Source organism: Pituophis catenifer, unplaced genomic scaffold, assembly GCF_029215685.1.
Source record: "Pituophis catenifer annectens isolate HBS135680 unplaced genomic scaffold, rPitCat1.0.hap2 SCAF_5, whole genome shotgun sequence".
Taxonomy (NCBI): domain Eukaryota; kingdom Metazoa; phylum Chordata; class Lepidosauria; order Squamata; family Colubridae; genus Pituophis; species Pituophis catenifer.
Window position 1 is genome coordinate 31,440,982 of NW_027256885.1, and position 26,288 is coordinate 31,467,269.

General features: G+C 41.2%; 1 protein-coding gene across 1 annotated transcript; it reads left to right on the plus strand.

Annotated features, from left to right (window-relative positions):
• Positions 1-268: 268 nt before the first annotated feature.
• Positions 269-15,415, plus strand: LOC139317522 (vomeronasal type-2 receptor 26-like). The gene is made up of 5 exons (XM_070944596.1): positions 269-304; positions 1,956-2,807; positions 13,568-13,795; positions 14,313-14,439; positions 14,517-15,415. Exons 1-5 carry the CDS (start codon positions 269-271, stop codon positions 15,413-15,415), a joined length of 2,142 nt encoding a protein of 713 aa, XP_070800697.1.
• The last annotated feature ends 10,873 nt before the right edge of the window (positions 15,416-26,288 follow it).

A 26,288-nucleotide genomic window follows, 5' to 3' on the forward strand; every position in this document is an offset into this window, starting at 1 on the left:
TCTAATTCTGTTTTACAGAATAATTTTTCAGAATTACCAGCATATCCTGGCTTTAGTGTTTACTGTAAAAGAGATAAATGAAAATCCCCAGATCCTACCCAACATCACGCTGGGCTTCCACATTTTTAACAGCAATTTTAGTCCAAGCCAGACTTTCTTTGCCTCAATGATTCTGCCTTTCACTCAGGGCAAATTCATCCCTAACTACAAGTGTGGGGTTCCAAATACCTTGGCTGCAGTCATTGGGACACCTGACATCTCTCTTCACATGGCAACTGTATTGGGAATCTACAAAGTTCCTCAGGTAAGATGTGTTGAGGATATATATTATCATTTTGCCATATGTCCACAAATGTTGGTATGCTTCTTTTTGTAAAAAGAGAGACCTTTCAGATTCCTAGATATTATCTGCTTGATAGAATCATCATAGCACCATGAATCACTGTCATTCTGAACAGATGGTGGGGATAGAATCAATTGAAAGGACTGTTCAAAATCAAAATCTGGAGAACAACAATGATTTGCTGGCTGGAAAAAAGGAAGAAATAAATCAAGTTAATTTGACTTTGGAGCAGGGAAAAGAGGCTATCAGGATTACGATGGAAGGTGGCACACTGAAAACAGAGGTTTTGGCAGAGGTTTCTATGCAGTTAACTGAAAAGCAGCAAATAGACTCTTTCCTGCAGACTGATAAACTTTATCATGACAATTTTTGGCTTTATAGACAGAATCAATCTTTAAGGAATGAAGTGACTGATTATGTAAGCAGGAAGAGTCAAACTGGAGGTTTCAAATTGAAGGAAATAACTTTTAGAAGAGAACGATTTCCAAGGATGCATCAACCTCAAATTCATATTCAAAAATTTTCGAAAATAAAAGCAGGGGGAGGAGCAATGCTGAAGAAGAAAGTATTACTGAAGAAGAAGGATTGGAAAAAATATAGAAAGAAAGGAAGAATTGAAGATTATTTTTTTTTGGGGGGGAGGATCTTAATAATAAATTTGAAAAGTTTATTGAAATTAGTATTTTTTTTAAGTTTAAGTAAAAATGTTTAACTAAAAATGGATAGTTTTTTTTTAAAAAAATTACTGAGGTATTAAAATGGTTAACTTTAAAGTTATTGGATAGCTTTTTGAAAGTTTTGAAATTGATATTTTGAAGAATGAATTCAAGAGTTAGAAATAATTTAACTCAATGGATTAATAGTATCTTTAAGGTTATATTCTGAATATCTTATTGAAGTGTTTTTTTTTTTTAAAAACTTACTGAAGTACTAAAATGGTTAATTTAAAATTGAATGGATATAAAATAATATATATTTTTTCTTTTTCTCTAAAAAGATATGCTTTAAAGAAAGTTTTAAAATGTTTAAATTAGAATTCTAAAAGGGGAGGCTGATGAACAATTTTTAAAAGAGGAGTTAAAGAGTGTGAGAGAGTTTTGAATCTTGTAGTAAGTTAGTATATTTTAGCTTACGTTTTGTCTAATGCTATACCCTGTTTTTGCTCTGGGAAGTCGGGGGTGGGGGTGGGGAGGGGGGGTTGAAGGTTGTGTGGGGATAAAATTGTTGTTTAATTTTTAACAAAATTAAAAGATAGATAAATGTATCAATAGAGAAGTAAGAAAAGTGGGGGAAATGTTATAATAAAGGAAATGATAATATTAAGATATGATAAATATTGGAGGAGCTAAAAGAAGACACAAAAGATGTATTTAGAAGATACATTGAATGATTGATTATGTATTGTTTGTTTGTTTGTTTGTTTGTTTATAAATAAAAAAAACTTTTTAAATAAAAAAAAGAGTGACATCTTGGTTGATATTTCATAATAAACACAACTAGTTGCATAATGTCAGTATGAAAGGTGGAAGATACCCAACTGAAATGTATATATATGATTTCAGAGGCTCACATGCAATAGAATTGTCAATTGCATATGTTTATCATTCTGTAGTTGACCTATGGCTCTGCTCCAGTCATAGATAAAGAGACTCAAGCAGTTTTCTTCCAAAAAATGTTTCCGAATGAATCCCATCAACGTAAGGGCCTCCTGCAGTTATTGCTGTATTTTAGATGGATCTGGATTGGCATTCTTGTAGTAAAGGATGAGAAAGGAGAGAAATTCCTCCAAGAGGTACTCCCCACTTTTTCTGAGCATGGCATCTGCACTGAATTCATAGTAGAATTCCCAAATGGAGCTTTTTACAGTGATTTTGATGAAACCATAGATGAAGTGCTACATATATACCATGTTCTCATGAACAGCACAGCCAATGTGATAATCTTATATGATGAAATTCAGTCCTTAACAGTTCTGAGAAGTATCCTCCACATTTCAGAAGTGGATGATATACCAAAGAAGAATAAGATTTGGCTTATAACTGCTCAAACAGATTATACTTCAACTTCCTTTCATAAATCTTGGGATATAAATTTTCTGCACGGTGCTTTATCCTTTGCAGTTCACACAAAGGAAATCCAAAACTTCCAGGAATTTCTTCACAGTCTTAATCCAAGCAACAATCAGAATGATCATTTTCGGAAAGGTTTCTGGGAACAGGCATTCAGTTGTTTCTTCCCAAACTCAAAAATGGAGGAGTCTGAGAAGAAATGTACTGGACAGGAGAAGCTTGAAACCCTTCCTACATCTGTGTTTGAAACAAGCATGAGTGGCCAGAGTTATAATATTTACAATGTGGTCTATGCTGTGGCACATGCTTTGCAATCTCTCTCTCTATCCAAAACTAGAGAAACAACAATGATGAAAGAAAGAAGGAAACATTTTCACAATCAAGTGTGGTGGCAGGTAAGTGTGTTATCAGGGTAGTGAGAAACCACCATATCTGTATTTGCAACATGTGTCCAAAAACTCTAGCAAACAATATTCTCCAGGGATATTGATGTCTGAAAACCCAAAAGTGAGATGTAATAATGGATTAAGTAATCAAAATATTCATAGGATGATATTAAAATTGTAAATGGCATTCTACAAAATTTCTTAAAATATGTTTCTCTCCATGAAATTAATCTCTTGTCAAGCCCAAAATCAAGAATGACAGATAGTAATTCTTCTAAGCTGATTTCTTCTTGTTTTACATCTATAGATAAAATTTTGTCAATCTGAGCACTCTACTATCTATATCTGCAATTTACTCTGTGAATTATTAGGGGGTGTGGCAGTGGTGGGATTCAGCCAGTTCGCACCACTTCGGGAGAACTGGTTGTTAACTTTCTGAGCAGTTTGGTAAACTGGTTCTTGGAAGAAATCATTAGGGCAGAGAACCGGTTGTTAAATTACTTGAATCCCACCACTGGGGGGCGGGGTATGTTACTTCTCTTTCTCACAGACACAATATCCAATCTGAATTGTCTTTTATTTCTCTGAAATACTTCCCCTCCATCCTGGGAAGCCACTTCCTTATTGTTCTATAAAATCAGCCTACGGATAAATGGAAGGAGGTTATTACTGAATGTTGAAGCTGTATTGGTTGTTGTTGTTGTTGTTGTTGTTGTTGTTGTTGTTGTTGTTGTTGTTGTTATTGTTGTTATGTATGGTTTTTTGGAATGTTTGCATTTGCAGACACAATTCATTGATTCTTGAAAGTACAAACATGCCAGTGGTAGGTTCCTACCGGTTCGCCCAGGTTTGCATGAACCGGTAGTGGTGGCGGTGGGAGACTCTGCCCACCGCCCGGATTTCATCATGAACGTTCTGTGCATCTGCATTCACAAAAGTGAACCGGTAGTGAAGGTAAGTGGAACCCATCACTGAATCATGCCAATATTTTTTGGCATTTCCTGATTAGGATCTTCCCATACAATCCATAGGTGGAAGAGGAAGACTGATATATTGTGACATTATTATTCAAAGAAGATTCAGCCTGCTGTAATGTTCCCATTTTATGAGGCATTGGTTCTGACCTCTTCATAGACCATTTGAGAGTCACCTGCATTTCTACACCCAGTTATTCATAACACATGCATAGTTTTAGAGCAAATGGATGGAATGAGAGCAGCCTTATAGGAACATGGCTCTATGAGAAGAAGGGAAAGGAGTAAAAGTGTTTTTAATATCTCAGGCACTAAATAAAAGAGGACCAAGGTGGGATGTTAATTTGAGCCTATGTGAGATATTATGTGAGACATTTAGCAATAGCAATAGCACTTATATACTGCTTCAAAGTGCTTTTAAAGCCCTCTCTAAGCAGTTTACAACATTGTTCCCAACAATCTGGGTTCTCATTTTACCCACCTCGGAAGGATGGAAGGCTGAGTCAACCTTGATCCGGTAAGATTTGAACTGCTGAACTGCAGCTAGCAGTCAGCTGAAATAGCTGAAGTAGCCTGCAGTACTGCACTCTAACCACTGTGCCACCTCAGCGCAGTATACTCCCATTGGATGAAACAATCATCAATTTCAAATGATGGACATCTCAGCCATCAAATTCAGCATCCGCTAAATGCAGGATTTAAATTCCAGCAGCTCCTGCTGATGTTGACTCTAGCTCTACTTTAATGCATCCAATAAAAGAAATGTCATTCCCTTTGGTCCTCAATTCCCATTGCCTAACCTCTTCTACTGAGATCTTATTTCCTAGGTAGAATATACTGTGTTTCCTTGAAAAATAGGCCCTGGTCTTATTTTTATTTATTTATTTATTTATTTGTTTCAATTTCTATACCGCCCTTCTCCAAATAGGACTCAGGGCGGTGAACAGCCAAAGTAAAAAACAAGACATACAAAATTTAAAAACAGTTTAAAATAATTAAATATTTTGGCCGTAAATTAAAACAATCCAATTTAAAATCAATTTAAAATTTAACTCAAGCCAGCCCAGCTAGTTGAAATAAATAGGTCTTCAGGGCCCGATGAAAAATCCGGAGGTCTGTTATTGTACGTATCTCTGGGGGGAGGTTGTGCCAGAGGGTGGGCGCCGCCACAGAGAAGGCTCTCCTCCTGGGGGTCGCCAGCCGACATTGTCTGGCGGACGGCACCCTGAGGAGGCCCACTCTGTGCGAGCGTACTGGCCGGTGGGAGGCTATTGGTGGCAGAAGGCGGTCTCGTAAATATCCCGGTCCTAAGCCATGGAGCGCTTTAAAGGTGGTCACCAACACCTTGAAGCGCACCCGGAAGACCACCGGGAGCCAGTGCAGCTCGCGCAGGAGAGCTGTCACATGGGAGCGCCTTGTCGCCCCCATAATCCCCTGCGCGGCCGCGTTCTGGACCAGTTGGAGCCTCCGGGTGCACCCCAGGGGGAGCCCCATGTAGAGAGCGTTGCAGTAGTCCAGGCGGGAAGTGACGAGTGCCTGAGTGACTGTGCGTAGGGAGTCCCGATCTAGAAAGGGGCGCAACTGGCGTATCAGGCGAACCTGATAAAAAGCCCCCCTGGCCACGGCCATCAAATGATCTTCTAAAGACAGCCGTGCATCCAGGAGGACGCCCAAGTTACGAGCCCTCTCCGTGGGGGCGAGTGATTCACCCCCAATAGCCAGCGATGGCGTCAGCTGGCTATATCGGGATGCTGGAAGCCACAGCCACTCGGTCTTGGAGGGGTTGAGTCGGAGCCTGTTTCTCCCCATCCAGGCCCGCACGGCCTCCAGGCACTGGGACATCACTTCAAGGGCATCGTTGGGGTGGCCTGGGGTGGAGATGTACAGCTGGGTGTCATCAGCGTACTGATGGAACTCCACCCCGAAGCCACGGATGATCTCACCCAGCGGCTTTACATAAATGTTGAACAGAAGGGGCGAGAGGACCGACCCTTGTGGCACCCCACAAGCAAGGTGCCTCGGGGTCGACCGCTGCCCCCCTGTCAACACAGATTGCGACCGGTCAGAGAGGTAGGAGGAGAACCACCACAGAAAGGTGCCCCCCACTCCCAACCCCGCCAGCCGGTGCAACATAATACCATGGTCGATGGTATCAAAAGCCGCTGAGAGGTCTAACAGGACCAGGATGGAGGAGCAACCCCTATCCCGAGCCCTCCAGAGATCATCCACCAACGCAACCAATGCCGTTTCCATGCTGTGCCCAGGCCGGAAGCCGGACTGGAGCGGGTCTAGATAGACAGCTTCATCCAGGTACCGGGGAAGCTGTTGCGCCACCACACTCTCAACAACCTTCGCAACGAAGCGAAGGTTGGAGACTGGACGGTAGTTAGCCAAAACAGCCGGATCCAGAGAGGGCTTCTTGAGGAGGGGCCTCACAACCGCTTCTTTCAAAGCGGCCGGCAGGACCCCCTCACTCAAAGAAGCGTTAACAATCTTCTGGAGCCAGCCTCGTGTCACCTCCCGGGAAGCCAGTACCAACCAGGAGGGACACGGGTCCAATAAACATGTGGTCGCGTTCAGCCGTCCCAGGACCCTGTCCATGTCCTCGGGAGCCACAGGATCGAACTCCCCCCAGATAACACTCTCAAGACCTGCCTCAGTCATCCCGTCTGGACATACCCAGTCAGAGGCCAGCCCTTCCCGAATCTGAGCGATTTTGTCATACAGATACTGCACAAAGTCCTCAGCTCGGCCCTGCAAGGGGTCAACCCGCGCTTCCAGATGGAGGAGGGAGCAGGTCACCCTAAACAGGGCGGCCGGGCGATTATCTGATGACGCGATAAGAGCAGCAAAATAACTAGTTTTCGCCGCTTTTATCGCCACTAGGTAGGTCTTAATATGAGACCTCACCAGTGTTCGGTCAGATTTGGAGCAGCTGGTCGTGCTGCTACAAGGACACTTCTCAACCGCTGGCCTCCAAACAGTGGCCTGTGCTGCTGCTGACCTCATGGGGACTCTTTGCCCCCCTGGTAGTGCTGCTCTTGGCTACCCGAGTCGTCCCAGATCTATGACCTCCAGACCGCCCCGCTGCTGCCAGTTGAGCCACGCTGACTGCACCGTCTCTCATAGCCAGCAAATGGTGGGGTAAGGTGGTGCCATGGCACAGCCCCTGCCTTTTCAGTTCCCACTGACAAATGGGGTCCTCCTTTGCCATACACTCTGCAAGGAAAGACAGGTGGTGGAACGTACTACATTCCTTCCTCCCTGGCGCCATAAAGGTTGAACCTGCTTCCGGACATTGTCTTCCCCATGTGCATCCTTGCCACCTCCTATGCTAGCTACCCCCACTGCCCCACCCCCACTGCTGATTCTCTGAACTAGGGCTTATTTTGTAGGGGTAGGGCTTATATTGTGAGCAGCATGAAAAATCATGCTAGGTTATATTTTCGGGGTAGGTCATTAATTTTCAATTTTACTTTGTAAAATTCAATTATATATATTAAAATTAAAATTCTTCAATTATATTGTAAATTTTACTGGAAGCCTTTACTTAATGACAGTCATTGGGACCTGAGTTTCCATTGCTAAGTGATGCAGGTAGAAGTTGTGACAAGTCTTGACCATGCAGTTTAGCAACAATAATTTTGGCAGACCCCAGTTACCATTGTTAAGTGAGGATTGCATAGTTTTTAAAGCATCGAATTCATGTAATCACAACTTCCAATTTCCTTCTAGCTTCCCCATTGACTTTGCTTGTGGAAAGCTAGCAAGAAAGACTACAAATCACAATCAAGTAACTGTGGAATGCCATGACAGTTAGAAATAAAGGCCAATTCCTGACTTTCAGGATTTTGATCATACAAGCACAGTAAGGATATCATAAGTATCATTTGTTCTGCACTTACAATTTCTTATAATTTCAGATGGTTGCTGAACAAGCAGTCATTAAACAATGAACACCTGTATTTAAGGGTTTCTGTGCTATTTCAGTTATTGTTGTTGGTATGTCACTAAGTCGTTTCTGAATCCTTGCAACCCCATGAACCATAGCACCCCAGGCCCTCCTATCCTCCAGTATCTTCTACAATTTGCCCGTTTTAATGTTCATTGTGCTGATGACACTACCTAACCATCTCATCCTTTGTTATCCACTTCTCCTTTTGCCTTCAATCTTTCACAACCTCAGGGTGGTGTCCAATGAGTCCAACCTGTGTCAAAGTATCTGAGCTATGTGGGCATAAGCTGAAACATATGGCAAACATTGCAAGTAATTATACTGCCAGTGTCCATTTCCATCACTTTTTTTCTTTGTTTGTTTGCTAAAAAATTAAACATTTTTAAAAATTTAAATATATTCCCCATTGCTAATAGTTTATAAGAGTTCTTGACCATTTGTTCTCTTGAAAAATTCATCACTATCTTTCCTGTCTTAAGCATCTGTTTCTTTTTTCTCTGTTTTTTTATTTATGTTTCCACTTAGATCATTAAGAATTTAAAAATTTCGGACTTCCGGGTTGGCACTGCGGCGCCATGGACGGTCTTTTTAGACCGCCGCCCCCGTGATCCCGTTGAGCCGTTCTGACAGCGCTAATCAGCTGTCAAACGGCTTGAAAATCTCCCCTTCGGGAAAAGAAGGGGAGGAGAGCAGGTGGGTGAGGGTAGAGCTCCCCGAAAACCCCTGGATTAATTCCAGGGGTTAGGAGGGCGAGAGCTCCCCGTTCAGCCCACTGAAGCTCCGGATCCAGGGGGACTCTGTTTTTTACAGAGCTAGGCATCGCGTCCAATTTCTGCTGTCAAACAGAAGATTAAATGATTTCAAAAAAGCAGGCGGAACGGAAGCAGGAGGACAAGCTTTTTGCAAGTATAATGCTTAACTCCGGGGATACAATGTTTCTAATTGGATTTTCTGAGCTGGAAGTAAAGATGGCGTTTTTTTGTTGTGATTTTAAAAGTGAAAGCTAGAAAGGAAAGTGTCTGCTAATAGACTCGTGCTCAGAGACTGGCTTTAAGTTGCTGGATTAGATTTTAAAGAGCTGTTTGGGGAAAAGATTATCTCGTTTGGTGATTTATAAAGAAATTGCTGAAAGTTGCTCAAGAGGATGGCTGTGACTTTATGACTTTATGGTTGTGGGAAGAAAGAAAATCTTTTTAAAATAAAATGGCTTCCAAGAAAGGAGATTTTGAAAGTGCTGGAAGCTATTTGGAGGTGTCAGAAATGAAACAGTTGTCTGATTTACAGAACTACAAGGATTTTGATGCAGAATTTACAGAATTTATAAAAGAAGCCATGAATAATCATACTGCAGCTATAAGTAATCAAATAGCAATTCTTAAAGGGATAACAACAGAAATGATTGAGGAGACAAAAGCAAGTACGGAGCATGATGACAATCCAGGAGACATTTTGATTGAAGCAGAGAAGGTGGAAGAATCTTCTCAAGAATTTTCAAGCTTATTCTCTGCTCTTTTTGAAAAAATTGATAGAATCCTTCAAAATTACGACTTGGTTTGGAAGAAAGTAGTAAATGACCAGACTTCCGAAGTTTCAGAAGATGAAGAAGATTTGCCAGTGGTATTTATACATTTAATAGAAAAGAAACAACTGAACTTTTTTTCACAAACTCTTGACAATCTTTGGTTTTACAGACAAAGGAATGAACTGATTTATATAAGCAAGAAGAGGCGATATGGGGGCTCTAAATCAGAGGAAATTTTCTCAAAAAGGGGACAATCTTTGCAGTTACATCAACCTCAAATTAAAATTAAAAACCTCCTCAAAATAGAAGTAGGAGGGATGCAGAAAGACTGGAAAAAATATAAAAAGAAAGCAAGAATGGAAGATTAACCTTTCTTTTTGGTTTTGCAGTTGTTCTATTCATGGTTAAAAATGATTATGTTTTAGGTGTTATAACTACTGAGGGGGGAAAAGTATAAATTTAAATATTGATTTTTAAATATGATGCATTAATGGTTAATTAAAATGATTATTTTTTTAAAAAAAATGTAGAAACTTAAATAATGATAATGGCTAAAAATGATTATGTTTTAGGAGTTAAATGTTGGAGGGAGGAAAAAAGACTGAGGGGGTAAACGTACAGATTATGATTAATTAAGGTTTATTTTTTGTTTTAAGATTTTTAAAATATTTGAGAGTAAGAATGTAAGATTAATCTTTTTTGGTTTTCTAGTTTATGTATTAATGGTTAATTAAAACGTTGATGTTTATGTTTTAAAATTTTAAAAGTTGGAGGGAGGAACAACGAAGGGTGAAAATGTAACTATTGAATATTTAAGGCTTATTTTTTGTTATAAGATTTCAAAATATCTGAATTTTGAGAAAAGTAGGAGGGGGAAAAATGTTTTTGTAAATGAATTGAATACCTTATTGATATATTAAGAGAATTTTTAAGGTTTGAATGCTTGAAGGCTCGGGACAAAGGTTGCTCCTCTGTTCTGGTCCTATTAGACCTCTCAGCGGCTTTTGATACCATCGACCATGGTATCATGCTGCGCCGGTTGGAGGGGTTGGGAGTGGGAGGCACTGTTTTACGGTGGTTCTCCTATCTCTCCGACCGGTCGCAGTCTGTGTTGGCTGGAGGGCAGAGGTCGACCTCAAGGCACTTGGTTTGTGGGGTGCCACAAGGGTCGGTCCTCTCGCCTTTCCTGTTCAACATTTATGTGAAGCCGCTGGGCGAGATCATCCATGGTTTGGGGTGCAGTGCCATCTGTACGCTGATGACACCCAGCTGTACATCTCCACCCCAGACCACCCCAACGATGCCCTTGAAGTGATGTCCCGGTGCCTGGAGGCCGTGCGGGTCTGGATGGGGAGGAACAGGCTCCGACTCAATCCCTCCAAGACTGAGTGGCTGTGGCTGCCGGCGTCCCGATATAGTCAGCTGGTGCCATCGCTGACTATTGGGGCGAGACATTGGCCCCCATGGAGAGGGCGCGTAACTTGGGTGTCCTCCTGGACACACGGCTGTCTTTAGAAGAGCATATGACGGCCGTGGCCAGGGGGGCTTTTTATCAGGTTCACCTGATACGCCAGTTGCGCCCCTTTCTGGATCGGGACTCCCTATGCACGGTCACTCATGCCCTCGTTACTTCCCGCCTCGACTACTGCAACGCTCTCTACATGGGGCTCCCCTTGAGGAGCACTCGGAGGCTCCAACTGGTGCAGAATGCGGCCGCGCAGGTACTTATGGGAGTGACATGGCGCTCCCACGTGACACCTCTCCTGCGCGAGCTGCATTGGCTTCCAGTGGTCTTCTGAGTGCGCTTCAAGGTGTTGGTTCTCATCTTCAAAGCGCTCCATGGCTTAGGACCCGGTTACTTACGAGACCACCTTCTGCCTCCGATAACCTCCCACCGGCCAACACGCTCCCACAGAGAGGGCCTCCTCAGGGTGCCGTCTGTCAGGCAATGTCGGCTGGCGACCCCCCGGGGAAGAGCCTTCTCTGTGGGGGCACCCGCCCTCTGGAATGAGCTACCCCCAGGGATACGACTAATCCCGGACCTCCGTACCTTCCGCCGGGCCCTGAAGACTTTTTTATTTCAGCAAGCCGGGCTGGGTTAAATTTTTAATTGGGTAAATTTTATGGGTAAGGGGTTTTAAATTGGAGAAGCCAAAGATAGTTTAATTTTGTTTTAATGTATTTTAATATTTGTATTGTGTGTTTTTAATTCTGGCTGTTCACCGCCCCGAGTCCTTCGGGAGAGGGGGCGGTATAAAAATTTAATAAATACTAAATACTTAATATTTGTTAATGGTTTTGAAACTCTTAGAGTTATTGGATTATTTGCTACTTTGAGTCTATAAAAAGGGAGGTTGATGAAATTGTAAGAGGGGAGTTAAGGGGTCTTGGGAGCTATTAAATCTTGCAGTTAGCTAGTTTATTTTAGCTAATGTTTGGTGAAATCTATGCCCTGTTTTTGTTCTGGGAAGTCGGGGGTGGGGGGTGGTGAGGAGGGGTTGAAAATTGAGTTTAGAGATGGATTATGGATTAAAAAAAATTTCTTTTTTTTTTGATGATAGTTCGAATGATTGCTTATATTGTATACTTGTTTGATCATAAAATAAAAACTTTTCCTTTAAAAAAAAAGAATTTAAAAATTTCTACAGAATTAAAATAAGTAAACTATATGTTTTCAAATGTTTAGTTGAAAAAAGAAATGGAAAAAGATGTAAAAACTGAAAAGAAATAATTAAAAATTAAAAATAATATTTAAGAGTTGAAAAAAGATTAAAATTGGGAACAAATAATTGAAAAGTTGAAAAATTGAAAAAAGCAATTTGAAAATTTGAAAAGGATTTTTTCTTTTAAAAAAGGGGGGATCTGCAGTGATCTTGGATCCCATGAAAATAAAATCTGTTTTCATTTCTTCCACTTCTATTGGCTATGAAATGATGGCACCAGATGCCATAAACTTAGCTTTTTAATATTGCATTTCAAGCCATGTTTTGCACTCTACTCTTTTACCTCATCAAGTGGCTCTTTAGTTCCTTTTCACTTTCGGCCATTAGAGTGGCATCATTGCATATCTGAGATTGTTGATATTTCTTCCACCAATCCTAATTCTGGCTTGTGATTCATCCAGCCTGGCATTTCACAAGATGTACTTTCCATATAATTTAAATAAGCAGGGTGACAATATATAGCTTGTTGTACTTATTACCCTGATTGAAGCAATCAATTGTTCCATGTCTGGCTCTAACTGTTGTTTCTCGGCTGTCATGCAGATGTCAGATCTGCCCCAAACTGATCCCTTAGGAAAGGAAGACCTTTGACTCCATTTGGTAAAAGCAAAGGGTTCTTTTACTAAAGGTGTTGGTTGTAGTAATGTAAAGCCAGCTCTGAATTCTCCAGCATTTGCAAGATACAAAACAGGTTCACCCGGAGTCCATTCTTACCCCCCTGTAACCAGTCCATTTCCAGCCAACCACAGCTCAGCAAGATGTTTTGAGAATGCTGAGATGTTTGGGGATAATCCACATATTTCTCTGGGTGCTTGGCCTTGGGATGCTGGTAAAAACAGGATCTGGCTGCTCTGGTCTTTATCACTTATTATTCCACCCTCCTGATTTCCATCACATATAAACACACCTTTATTGCCCTTTAATCCTCCACCCCCTCCACTTCTGGCCTTTAATGGCAGGAAGCAGGTGCGGTGCCAAGCTGAATCAGGAAGAGCTGACATTAGCCTTCTCAGGTGACAGTTATGGTCGTCTAGTACTCTGAACACTTTAAGAACTTGCCACAGATTGTTGTGATCCATGTAATCAAATGGTTTAGCATGGTCAATGAAGCAAAATAGATAGTTTTCTGGAACTACCCTACTTTCTCATAATCAAGCAAATGAAGGAAATTTGATCTCCAGTTCCTCTGTCTTTTCAAAAAAATTATTTGTACTTCTTAGTTCTCAGTTCACATACTGCTTAAGCCTAACTTGTACCATTTTGAATATAACCTTGCTAGTGTGTGAAATGAGTTCAATTATATGGTAGTTTTATATATCAGAGTATTTATTATATATTTATTAGAAGTGATCAGGCTTAAGTATCTTTTGCAAATAAACTAGGACTTAATTTTATTTTTTGATGTTTGTTTATTTTGCAATTCTATGTTAATTTTATTTCAGAAATCTCATAGCTCTATCTCTGTTTTAGAATGATTGTTATTTATTTGTTTGAGGGCTTACAACTTTAAAGAAACATTCATATGTATGTTTTGAATATATGAATTACCTTTCCCTTCCTTGGTTTGTTCCTCTCTGATTGCTTTTGTGTTTCAGGTTCATTCTTTTCTGAGAAGTGTCAGATTCAACAACAATGTTGGTGAAAAGATCTCCTTTGATAAAAATGGAGAATTCATTGGTGGATTTGATATTATCAACTGGATCACATTCCCAAACCAATCATTTCTTAGGGTCAAAGTTGGAGTAATAGATCCCACAGTTCCAGCAGAGAAGTTCTTCAATATTTCTGTAGATTCCATCACCTGGCCAGTAGGCTTTGACCAGGTTAGTATTTTTAATCTAGATTTCTCTGCCTTCATTTAAATATCTTTATTGATGAAAGTCTCACAGTATCATCTCTGACTAATCTAGATAGAAATTTCCTGGAAAAGGAAAGATATCAGTAAGGTTTTTTTTTACTTTTCTAATAATTACTATTGAATATTAGGAAATATACTTTCCTGGATCCCTGTTAATTATGGGCAATGGTTTTCATGGTTTTGAACTAAAAGCTGCAAGCCAGCACACTAAATCTCTTTAGTTTGCTGACATCAAAATTCAGAAGTTGAGAAAACCAACCTTAACTAACTCGCACAAAAATTGTCTATGAAGAGTGTTGATGGTTAACGAAGGCTATCAATACAATTATTGTAGAAATTTAATTAGTTATAATTTCAGAGCAATTACATCTAAAATTATGTCATCCCGCTACTTCATTTTTAATCTGCTGATTCCACAGAAACACTCAAAGCACTTCCTTTCCTCTTTGTATCTTAATATATTCTTCTTCATTCATTGATAGGCATTACCTTTATCTTTATGTAATGATCCTTGCGAGACAGGACACAGCAAGGCCAAGAAAGAAGGAAAGTTGTTTTGTTGCTATGATTGCCATCTATGTCCAGAGGGGAAAATATCAAACGAGAAGGGTAGGAAAATTTCAGTTATACTGGGATTAAGCCAACACTATAATTTCCTATATCAACTCATCTGCATTCTTTTTCAGACATAGATGATTGCTCTCCATGTCCAGAAGATCAATACCCAAATCCCGGGAAAAATATGTGCATTCCAAAGCGGATCACCTTTTTGTCCTATGAAGAACCCTTGGGGATCAGTCTGACTGTTCTTTCTCTTTGCTTTTCTTTAATGACAACTTTGGTAATAACAATCTTCATTAAACACAAAGACACCCCCATCGTCAAAGCCAACAACCGGAATCTCACTTATACACTCCTAGTTTCTCTTCTCCTCTCTTTCCTTTGTGTCTTTCTGTTTGTTGGGAGGCCTAATACGATTGCGTGTCTCTTTCGACAACCAGCTTTTGGCCTCATATTTTCTGTGGCGGTTTCTTGTGTCTTGACCAAAACCTTTGTTGTGGTTCTAGCATTCATGGCCACCAAACCCGGTTCCAGATTGAGGAAATGGGTTGGGGGAAGAATGGTCAGTTTCATTCTTCTATCCTGCTCCCTTTTTCAAATATGTGTTTGTGCTGTGTGGCTGATAACATCCCCACCATATCCAGATTTTGATGCACATTCAATACCTGAAGAACTTATCCTGGAGTGCAATGAAGACTCGGTCATGTTCTACTGTGTTTTGGGCTTTATGGGTTTTCTTGCTCTGCTTAGCTTCTCTGCTGCTTTTCTAGCTAGGAATTTACCTGACAGTTTCAATGAAGCCAAATTCATCACCTTCAGCATGTTGGTCTTCTGCAGTGTTTGGCTGTGTTTTATTCCAACCTATCTAAGCACAATGGGAAAATATACATTGGCTGTGGAGATCTTCTCCATGATCTCCTCCAGTGCTGGATTATTGGTGTGCATCTTTTTCCCCAAATGTTTTATCATTGTGATGAGACCTGAGCTTAATGATAAGCACCAGCTCATGAAGAGAAAGTTTTAATAAATCTTTATGTTTGCCTGATATTCTTTATAGGTACATGTTTGGGAACTTCCCCACTTCAACATTTAAGCCAGAGAACAATGTATAGAGACAGTGATGTTCTGTGTTGCCCCGTCTCCTGAGATTTGGATAGCTTGGAAGGGTTTTTTTTCCCCTTCTGGTAGGTAATTATAAGTGGGGTCTATAAAGTTATAAACTACAGGACTGATTAATGTATTGACATAGTTATTGACTTTATTGATTTATTGATATATTGTAGTATGCTATGGTGATCTCTGACTAAATATATTGATTAAATGTGAATTGTAAATTTGTCTTTACTGGTCATCTTAATTCATATGTAATAGAATGTGTAAAAAGAAGTGCAGTTAAATACAAATGAGGATTTTTTTCAGAGGAAAGGACTATGATTTTTTTTCTGAAGCAATCAGACAGAGGGAATTCTCTGATGCACATCACTTGCAGTCATCACCCACAAAACATGGGGTAAATTTAAAAGCTGGCCATATGTCTTCTTCTCAATAGCAAAGATCAAAGAAATCTCTGGCACAAAAAATAATTCTAGTAAATTTAAATAAATTCCATCAGAAGTCCAATTCATGCTAGTATCCAATTTGCATAAGTCTCCTTTTAAGAGATTCAATTGAGTATGATGACTGTGCAGAACTGTATGTTTCATGGTCATAAGTCTGTTTGAGTAGGTAGTTTTGCAATCCTTGAATGAGATGCAGACAGTTATTCTAAGTGGCAGTTGATGAGATGTCTCGGTGAGCCCTGGCTGAAATTTGTGAAGAATTTGAAACCAAGTTATCTGAGGAACCATCCAATGGATTTAATGCATGCTGGCAGAAGAGGCATACTGGGGATCTCATTGGTCAAGGAATTTTGGCTGACAGGGTAGAGAGAAGAGTCTTTTCTGCTGCGGCTCATGTACTTCAGAATATCAGCTCTGCTGAGTTGATTAATTAGTTGCTACCACCTCCTCATGCATACTTTACTCCTTTCTTGTCTAATTTATTTATTTTTATTTTATTTTATTTTTCAATTTATATACCGCCCTTCTCCCTAAGGACTCAGGGCGGTGCACAGCCAGAATTAAAAACATGAAATACAAATATTAAAAACAATTAAAATCTATATAAATTTGGCCCAAAATTTAAAAAACCACAAACCAATTAAACATTTAAAAATTTTAAAAAAATTTCTTCCTAAGCCAGCCCGGCTTGCTGGAAAAAGTGGGTTTTAAGGGCACGGCGGAAGGCACTGAGGTCTTGGATTCTCCTTATCTCTGGGGGCAGCTGATTCCAGAGGGTAGGTGCCCCCACAGAGAAGGCTCTCCCCCTGGGGGTCACCAGCCTACATTGTTTGGCTGATGGCACCCTGAGGAGGCCCTCTCTGTGGGAGCGCACGGGTCGATGGGAGGTCATCGGTAGCAGCAGGCGGTCTCGAAGATAGCTAGGCCCTATGCCATGGAGCGCTTTAAAGGTGATGACCAACACTTGAAGTGCACCCGGAAGACCACTGGGAGCCAGTGCAGCTCGCGCAGGAGCAGTGTTACATGGGAGCGCCATGTTGCTCCCATCACTACCTGCGCTGCTGCGTTCTGGACCAGCTGGAGCCTCCGGGTGCCCCTCAAGGGGAGCCCCATGTAGAGAGCATTGCAGTAGTCAAGGCGAGAGGTGACGAGGGCATGAGTGACTGTGCACAGGGAATCCCGATCAAGAAAGGGCCGCAACTGGCGAATCAGGCGAACCTGACAAAAGGTCCCCCTGGTTACAGCCGTCAGATGTTCCTCCAAGGACAGCTGCCTATCCAGGAGGACTCCCAGATTGCGAGCCCTTTCTGTGGGGGCCAAGGACTCGCCCCCAATAGTCAGTGATGGAGTCAACTGACTATACCGGGATGCCGGGAGCCACAGCCACTCAGTCTTGGAAGGGTTGAGCTTGAGCCTGTTCCTCCCCATCCAGATCCGCACAGCCTCCAGGCACTGAGACATCACTTCAAGGGCATCGTTGGGGTGGCCTGGGGTGGAGATGTACAGCTGGGTGTCATCAGCGTACTGATGGTATCTCACCCCGAAGCCACGGATGATCTCGCCCAGCGGCTTCACATAAATGTTGAACAGAAGGGGCGAGAGGACCGATCCCTGCGGCACTCCACAGACGAGAGGCCTCGAGGTCGACCTCTGCCCCCCTGCCAACATAAACTGCGACCGGTCAGAGAGAAAGGAGGAGAACCACCACAATACGGTGCCTCCCACCCCCAACTCTTCCAGCCGGTGCAGCATGATACCATGGTCGATGATATCAAAAGCCGCTGAGAGGTCTAACAGGACCAGAACAGAGGAGCAACCCCTGTCCCGAGCCCTCCAGAGATCATCAACCAACGCGACCAATGCCGTTTCCGTGCTGTGCCCAGACCTGAAACCTGACTGGAACGGATCTAGATAAGATGTTTCCTCCAGGAATTGTGGAAACTGTCGCACGACCACACTCTCAACAACCTTCGCCATGAAGTGAAGGTTGGAGACAGGACGATAGTTGGCCAATATTGCCGGATCCAGGGACGGCTTCTTGAGGAGAGGCCTCACCACCGCCTCTTTCAAGGCAGCGGGGAAGTAACCCTCACTCAACGAAGCATTGATAACACCCTGGAGCCAGCCTCGTGTAACCTCCCGGGAAGCCAGTACCAACCAGGAGGGACACGGGTCCAGTAAACATGTGGCCGTACTAAGTCTCCCCAAAATCCTGTCCACATCATCGGGAGTCACAGCATCAAACTCCTCTCAGATAACATTCTCAAGACTATTCCTCGTCACCCTGCCCTGATCTACCCAGTCAGAGTCCAAATCCCCCCGGATCTGAGCGATTTTGTCATACAGGTATTGTCCGAAATCCTCCGCCCTGCCTTCCAGGAGATCCTCCCGCACTCCCGGATGGAGCAGGGAGCGGGTCACCCTAAACAGGGCGGCCGGACGATTCCCTGATGACGCAATAGAGGCGGAAAAGTAATTAAACTTTGCCGTCTTTATCGCCACTAGGTAGGTCTTAATATGCGACCTTACCAGTGTTCGATCAGATTCAGCGAGACTGGCCCTCCAACCGCTCTCCAGGCGTCTTTTCCGGCGCTTCATTTCCCTCAGCTCCTCAGTAAACCAAGTAGCTGCGCGGGATCGGCACTGGGTCAGAGGCCGCAAAGGCACGACTCGGTCCAAGGCCCCACCAGCCGCCCGATCCCAGGCGGCTACCAGGTCCTCAGCCGAGTCATGTGCTAGATCCTCAGGAAATGGCCCAAGCTCCATCTGGAACCTATCAGGATCCATCAGGCGCCTGGGGCGGACCCATCTTATTGGCTCCGCCTCCCTGCGGCGGGGTGTAGCGGTTCGAAGGTCCAGGCGAAGGAGCGAGTGATCTGACCATGACAAGGGTTCCATGTCTATATCCCCTATAATAAGATCACTCAACCACTGGCCAGAGACAAAAATCAAGTCCAGAGTGTGTCCCCCCCTGTGGGTGGGGCCATGAACTAGTTGGGTCAGGTCCATGGCCGTCATGGAAGCCATGAACTCCCGAGCCGTCTCAGACGTTTCACCGATGGACGGCAAGTTGAAATCACCCATGACCATAAGCCTGGGTGTATCAACTGCCACCATGGCTATCACGTCGAGGAGCTCGGGCAGGGCCGTTGCCACGCGGCAGGGAGCCAGGTACGCAAGCAACAAGCCCATCTGAACCCCATGACCCCATCTCACAAAGAGGGATTCACATCCGGCAATCTGTGGCACAGTGGTCTCCCTCGGACTAAGACCTTCGTTAATAATAACCGCCACCCCCCCTCCCCTCCCCTGAGCCCTCGGCTGATGGAATGCTCTGAAGCCTGGTGGGCACATCTCAACCAGAGGGACCCCTCCCTCCGGGCCCAACCAGGTCTCCGTAATACCCGCCAGGTCCGCTCCCCCCTCCTGTATAAGATCGTGAATGAGGGGGGCCTTATTTACCACGGACCTGGCATTGCACAGCATCAGCCGAAGGCCCAGGTCCTGAGTATCTGAGCCACCTAGTATCCGAGGGGAGCCTTGGAGACCGGGGCGCGCAATAGCTCTCAAACAGCGAGTGCGCACCCCCGACACGTGATATGGTCTCCTGCTCCCGCCATATCTGCCCCTCCCATCCACCGTGCTGATGGTACACCCCTCATTGGTATAGCCCTCCATCCCCTCCCCAATCCCTCGTCCTGCACCCTCCAAACTGTTGCCCCGTGCCAGGCTCGGCTCTGACCTTAGTGGATTTCCCCCCCCATCCCCTTTGGTCGTCCTCCCAGTTCCCCTTAAAAAATTGTTAAAAGACCCCCTCCCCGAACCCTTTAAAATCTTATTAAAACACTTTCCTAAAAAAACCCCACCCCAAATTGAATTTAAACTGAATTATATATATATATATATTGTTGTTTCAAGGTTCTTTATCATATTTTAATTATATGAATATAAATCACTTAGGATCATCTTGGAAAGATGGGTGGCATAGACATTTAGTAATAAATAAATCTCACCTTGCTAATTTAATTTTCCAGCCTAATCTTTCATTTTGGTGGCACACTGTTTCCCATTTTTCTTCTTTGTTGATTTTGCATCTTAGGTATTCAGTTATAACTGCAACTGAAGCTGTATATTGTTTCTTGCAATGACCTTGTGCTTATTTTTGATATTACAGTATTCCTGTCTTTTAATGCTTGTGCTACTTGTTTCTTTCGAACAAGCTTCAAAGCAGGCAACCTGATTCAGTGATTTTTGTGCTGTTCTAGTTGCTCATTTATTCTTTGCTTCAAGTCTTCTAGTTCTTTAGTGACAGGGCTTTGTTCTTTTTGAGGTAAAGAAGAGGATGCTTGGTTTCCAAATGAAAACAATTCTATAGGTGTGCTAGTTTCCTGCACTGTCAATTTCTCCTGGTTTGCCACTATAGTCTAGTTACCACTGGCAAGAGTTAGATTTCTTTGTCCTGGGTAGATCTTTTCTTCCAATTCAGCTTCTATGAATACTTTATTTCATATTATAAATAATTACTGATCCCCTAATCTCTGTTTTATTATTTCTGATTTTAAATATTGTTTTATTTTCTAGAACTGGTCCATTTATTTCAAATGTCCTCTAATTCCTGGACTTTATTTACAATCATTATATATTTGTGATGGATAATCACCTTTCCTTCCAGTAGTTCTGCAGATGCTGGCCCTGGTTTCTTAGCCAATAGTCCTGTAGCCCATTTTACACCAGAAGTCCAGGAACTTCAATACCTTAGCAAGGTCCTTGCTGATCTTGTCAATGACCGAGCAAGTATGTGTTTCTGTAAATTATGAGAGATATTTTTTTATGGGAGAGACACTTTTTGTCTGACTCATCTGATGAAACCTGCCCAGAATGGTTGAATCTCTGGCATAGCTTTCATCTTCCTCAGAGCACAATAGCCCCATAACTACATCAAGGTAGTACCTCACTGGCACTCAAGGAACTGCCTCACTGGGGATTATTATGTTTTGTCATACAATTGCCAGATGTTCAGATTGGATTTGGCATTTTTATTTACATATCAAATCCTTCCCAAAGACCAATCATAGACAGATGTAGATATTGCATGGTGTTACAGTTATCATCACCGGATGTAAGCTGCTCCAAGTAAAGCTGCCTTTTGCAATTGGCTGATGAGAAATTTGTCAGTGCCAATGTTGTTCAAGTGGTGCTCCAGTTGTTTTGGGATTGCACCCAAAGTGCCTATAACTATTGGTTCTACCTTTGCTTTCTTTTGCCGCAGTCATTCTATTTCTATTTGCATTCTTTGTATTTTGTTATTTCTCAATTCTTTCACTTCTATTCTGTTGTCTCCATCTACTGCCACGTCCGCTATCCAGACTTTTTTGTCTTTCTTACAACAATCTTTAATCTGGAGTGTTATGCAGCAGGTGCCTGTATGTTTGAAATCTAAAGTCCCAGATCAATTTAACTTCTTCATTTTCTATGACTTTCTCTATTTTATGATCCCAACAGTTCTTGCTTGCAGGCAAATGGTATTTCTTGCAGATCTTCCCAAGGCACCATTGTTGCTCCTTTGCCAAGCTGTTGTTTGTGGTCAATCTGTGCAATCTTCTTGCCAGGTGATCCCCGATTTCTTCAGCTTCCTTGCAGAGGTGACATTTGCTATTTGTTGCTGTCTTCTCAATTCTGGCTTTGAATGCATTTGTTCTTAAGGTTTGGTTTTGTGCAGCCAGAATTAGCACTTCTACCTCTTTCTGCAACTTTCCTGCTAGGAGTCATTCCATGTCTTGCTATTATCTGTTTCCCTGCTATTTGTTTTAATGCAGTGGCCATGCAATGCTTTGTCTTTCCATGTCTCTTTGTAGTTTTTCCTTTGGTTTTTCTTGTAGGCCAATTTTGTCTCTCCAGTACTCATTAGGCCTTCCTGATATGTTAACTTCAGTGCAGCTTCCTCACTGTCCCATTATTATTATTTAATTGATTCATAGTTATATTTTTCAAACTCAAGATGGCGAATATACTTCATAATTTTTCCTCCTCCTATTTATGCCTTAATACTAATCTATTAATTATATTAATGATCTGACGTGTTTCAATTATGTACATTTCCCAGAATTTATTTTATTTATTTATTTTATTGAATTTCTATACCGCCCTACTCCCGAAGGACTCAAGGCGGTGCACAGCCATGAAATAAAACACATAGATATACAGAATTTAAAATCGAATAAAATGAATTAAATAAATTTGGCTGAATTAGTACCCATAATTTAAAATACCCATATTTTAAAATACATTAAAAATTTAAAATTTACACTTAAAAGGGAGAAGATTTAGGCAAGGCCAGCTTGATGAAATAAAAGCGTCTTCAGCTCGCGGCGGAAGGTGCACAGATCCGGAATCCTCCGTATCTCTGGGGGGAGCTCATTCCAGATCGTCGGTGCCCCCACAGAGAAGGCTCTTCCCCTAGGGGCACCTCACATGCAAGTGAGATGGGTGGCTATATAAATTTAATAAATAAATAAATAAGTAAATAAGTAAATAACCCCACTCAAGTTCTACTTAGCATGATTGTTTTTCCGTTATAGCATCAAAACAAAACCATAAAACTCCAGCCATCCTTCATTTTAATTTTCCAAATATGCCTCCAGAATGTTTTCTTATGGTCTTCCACCAATGTCCAACGTCTTTGTTTCTTTTGGGGTACTTGTTGAGAAGTTTAAAGTCTGGGGTGTAGACACCATATACATGCTTCTAAATAAATAGACATAAAATAAAGTTTGATTGATAACCTTTGTGTGCATTTCTTCCTTGCTAGGTGTTAAAGGAACTATGATTGCTGTGAATGTTATAGGAAGAAGCAGAGTATGCGGACTATTGATAGTATCGATATTGGAGGGAAAGAAATTTTTCAACAAAAATTAATTAAAGAAGCTTTTGTAGATTATTACACCAAATTATATGCTAAAGATGACATACAGAATGGACTTATAGAAAAATATTTAGAAAATAAAAGAGTTATAAAAATTACCAAACAACAAAAGGAAAGAATGAATCACCCTATAACAGTTGAGGAGATAATTGTAGCAATTAAACAATTGAAAACAGCTAAAGCTCCCGGAACTGATGGCTTGACTGCAGTGTATTATAAAACTTTGCAAGCAGAAATGGAGGAACAACTCAGAGACTTGTTTTGTAATATACAACAAGGGGGTAAAATACCCCCATCATGGAAAACAGCTTATATTTCTTTGATACCAAAAGAGCAAGAAGGTCCTAAAAAACCTGAGAACTATAGACCAATATCTCTTCTGAATAATGATTATAAAATTTATGCAAAAGTACTAGCCAACAGGTTGATGCCAGTAATTCAAGAGGTGATTCATGATGATCAAGCGGGATTTATAGAAGGCAGATATATGACGGACAATGTAAGGCAAGTTATAGACTTATTGGAATATCTTGAGAAGAATAAACAGATCCCTGCAGTGCTGGTTTTCCTGGATGCGGAGAAGGCCTTTGATAGAGTGGATTGGAATTTTCTATTAAAGACTTTAAAAAAGATGGACTTTGGGGATCAATTTATACAGGCGGTTTCAGCAATTTACCAAGAGCAAAAGGCACAGATTATTATTAATGGAAGTTTGACAACAGAGTTTAAAATTGAAAAAGGAACAAGACAGGGATGTCCGCTGTCCCCATTGTTATTTATTTTAACACTAGAAGTCTTGTTGAATGCAATACGGGATTTGAGTACCTTGAAAGGAATAGTGATAAGGCAAGAGGACTACAGAATAAGGGCATTTGCAGATGATCTGGTTGTTACCCTAACACAGCCGATGGAATCAATAATCCAGATGAAAGACATTATAAAAGACTATGGTACAGTATCAGGATTTAGATTGAATCAGAAAAAAACTAAGATGATAGTTAAAAATATGACACAAGATCGAAAACACGAACTTGAAAGGAGGGCAGGTTTTGAGATTGTACCAAAGGTAAAATATCTAGGAGTTCAGGTTGCAGAATCAAATATGAAATTGTTTCAAAATAATTATGAGGTGTTGTGGCGAGAGGTGCAGAAAGATATGGAGACCTGGAAAAAACTGCAGCTGTCTCTACTTGGAAGAATAGCAGCAGTTAAGATGAACATTTTGCCAAGATTTCTTTTTTTGTTTCAAATGATTTCGGTGCTTAAAAATGATAAACAATTGAAAGAATGGCAAAGAGGACTGAATAAGTTTGTTTGGAACGAGAAAAAACCGAGAGTGAAACTGAAAATTATGCAAGATGTTCCAGAAAGGGGAGGTCTTAAACTTCCAAACCTACAGTTATATTATGAAGCAGCAGCTTTGACTCAAGCAAGCGATTGGTTTGGAAGGAAAAAGACTGGAATATTGAATATAGAAAGTTTTGACCTTGAATTTGGATGGCATGCTTACTTATTTTATGAAGATAAAGTGGATAAAGTATTTAAAAGCCATATACTTAGAGATTCCTTGATGAGAGTTTGGAAGAAGCATCGATTCAAATAAAATACCGTTATGGCTGGATCTTGGTCATATTATGTGGAATACAAATATAATGTCACTCGGGGGGGGGGGGTTATATAAAGAAGTTCTTTTTACAGATGCGGGCAGATGGCAACTGAAGACATTAGAGACACTGTTGGACGAAGGGATTAATTTAATTTGGTTACAGTATAATCAACTTCAACTGAGATGGAAAGAGGACCAAAAAACTGGTATTATGTTGCATGAGGAAGAATTGGTTAGACATATAAAAGAGAAAGGTCCAATGCATATTAAAAGGCTATACAATGTTTTGTTAGAAAGGGATTCAGAAACTGAATTGGTTAAAGATTGTATGATTAAGTGGGCACAAAATTTTACAGAACCAGTGATGTTGGAAACATGGGAAAAAATATGGGTTCAGAATGTTAAATTTACACAATCGCAGAATTTGAGGGAAAATTTTTATAAAATGTTTTATAGATGGCATTTAGATCCCAAGAAATTGTCGTGTATGTACCCTAATGTTCAGCCAAAATGTTGGAGATGTGATTGTTTAGATGCCACATATTATCATGTTTGGTGGACCTGTAAGAAAGTTAAGGCTTTTTGGATAAAAATATGGTGGGTTATGCAGAATGTTTTGAAGAAAAAAATTCAATTTTCTCCACAATTGTTTTTACTGGGTATAGTAAAGGGTTTTACATTGGATGAAATTAATTTGATATTGTATATGATAACAGCAGCGAGATTATTGATAGGTAAATACTGGAAAAATGAAGCTTTGCCCACTATTGAAGAATGGACTTTGAAGATGGCCAGCTTTGCAGACATGGCGAAGATTTCAGCATATCTAAAAGATCGCTCACAAGAGACTTATGAATGGGAATGGAAAAAATGGATAGATTATGTGCAGAACAAATATCAAACTAGGAAGTATCAAGTAGCTTTTTATTGAAAGTATTATATAAAAACAGAAATATTTGAATTTTGTGAAGATGAAAAATTATATAGGGGATTGAGGGGTTCAGGTTTTATAAAAAGGGGATTTTGATGGGATTATATTCTGTGGAAGTCAGGGGGGAGGGTTAGGGGGGGTTTGGGAGGGTTAGGTTGGGGAGTTTGTGGTGGGTTGGGGGGAAAATGGGGTGAAAATGTAATTGTAAAACTTTTGCAATAAAAAATAAAAAAAAATATAAAAACATAACAAAAAAAGTAAAAAAAAAACAAACCCATAAAACTCCAGCCATCCTTCATTTTAATTTTCCAAATATGCCTCCAGAATGTTTTCTTATGGTCTTCCACCAATGTCCAACGTCTTTGTTTCTTTTGGGGTACTTGTTGAGAAGTTTAAAGTCTGGGGTGTAGACACCATATACATGCTTCTAAATAAATAGACATAAAATAAAGTTTGATTGATAACCTTTGTGTGCATTTCTTCCTTGCTAGGTGTTAAAGGAACTATGATTGCTGTGAATGTTATAGGAACTGTCAACCAACCCAAGAAATCTGATCTACAAAATTGCAGGGACCAGAACATAAATTGGGGATTGGTTTGTTATAATGTCTTGCAAATTTGCTTTTATTCACTTGTTTCTCCCCCTCATCCTCCCCTCTCCAAACCTGCAAACTTTCTTTCTGGCTTTGAAGAAGGCAGATTTTGTGGCCCTTTCCCTGCCCTCTAGTGGTGAGCTGAGACATTTGTCAACATGATCTAAAACTTCAGGTAGCCTGCAAATACAAACACAGTTGGGACCCCAACATTCATTATTAAGTGGTGCAATCATTAAGTGAGGCCTTGTTGAACTGTGGTGGCACAGTGATTAGAATGTAGTAC

What these genes read in the sequence shown, in the direction of transcription:
- LOC139317522 (XM_070944596.1), top strand. Translation starts at nt 269, where the DNA reads ATGGCAACTGTATTGGGAATCTACAAAGTTCCTCAG. An exon ending in GGCCAGTAGGCTTTGACCAG is followed by an intron (nt 13,796 to 14,312) that starts GTTAGTATTTTT and finishes ATTCATTGATAG; the next exon opens with GCATTACCTTTATCTTTATG. An exon ending in GAAAATATCAAACGAGAAGG is followed by an intron (nt 14,440 to 14,516) that starts GTAGGAAAATTT and finishes ATTCTTTTTCAG; the next exon opens with ACATAGATGATTGCTCTCCA.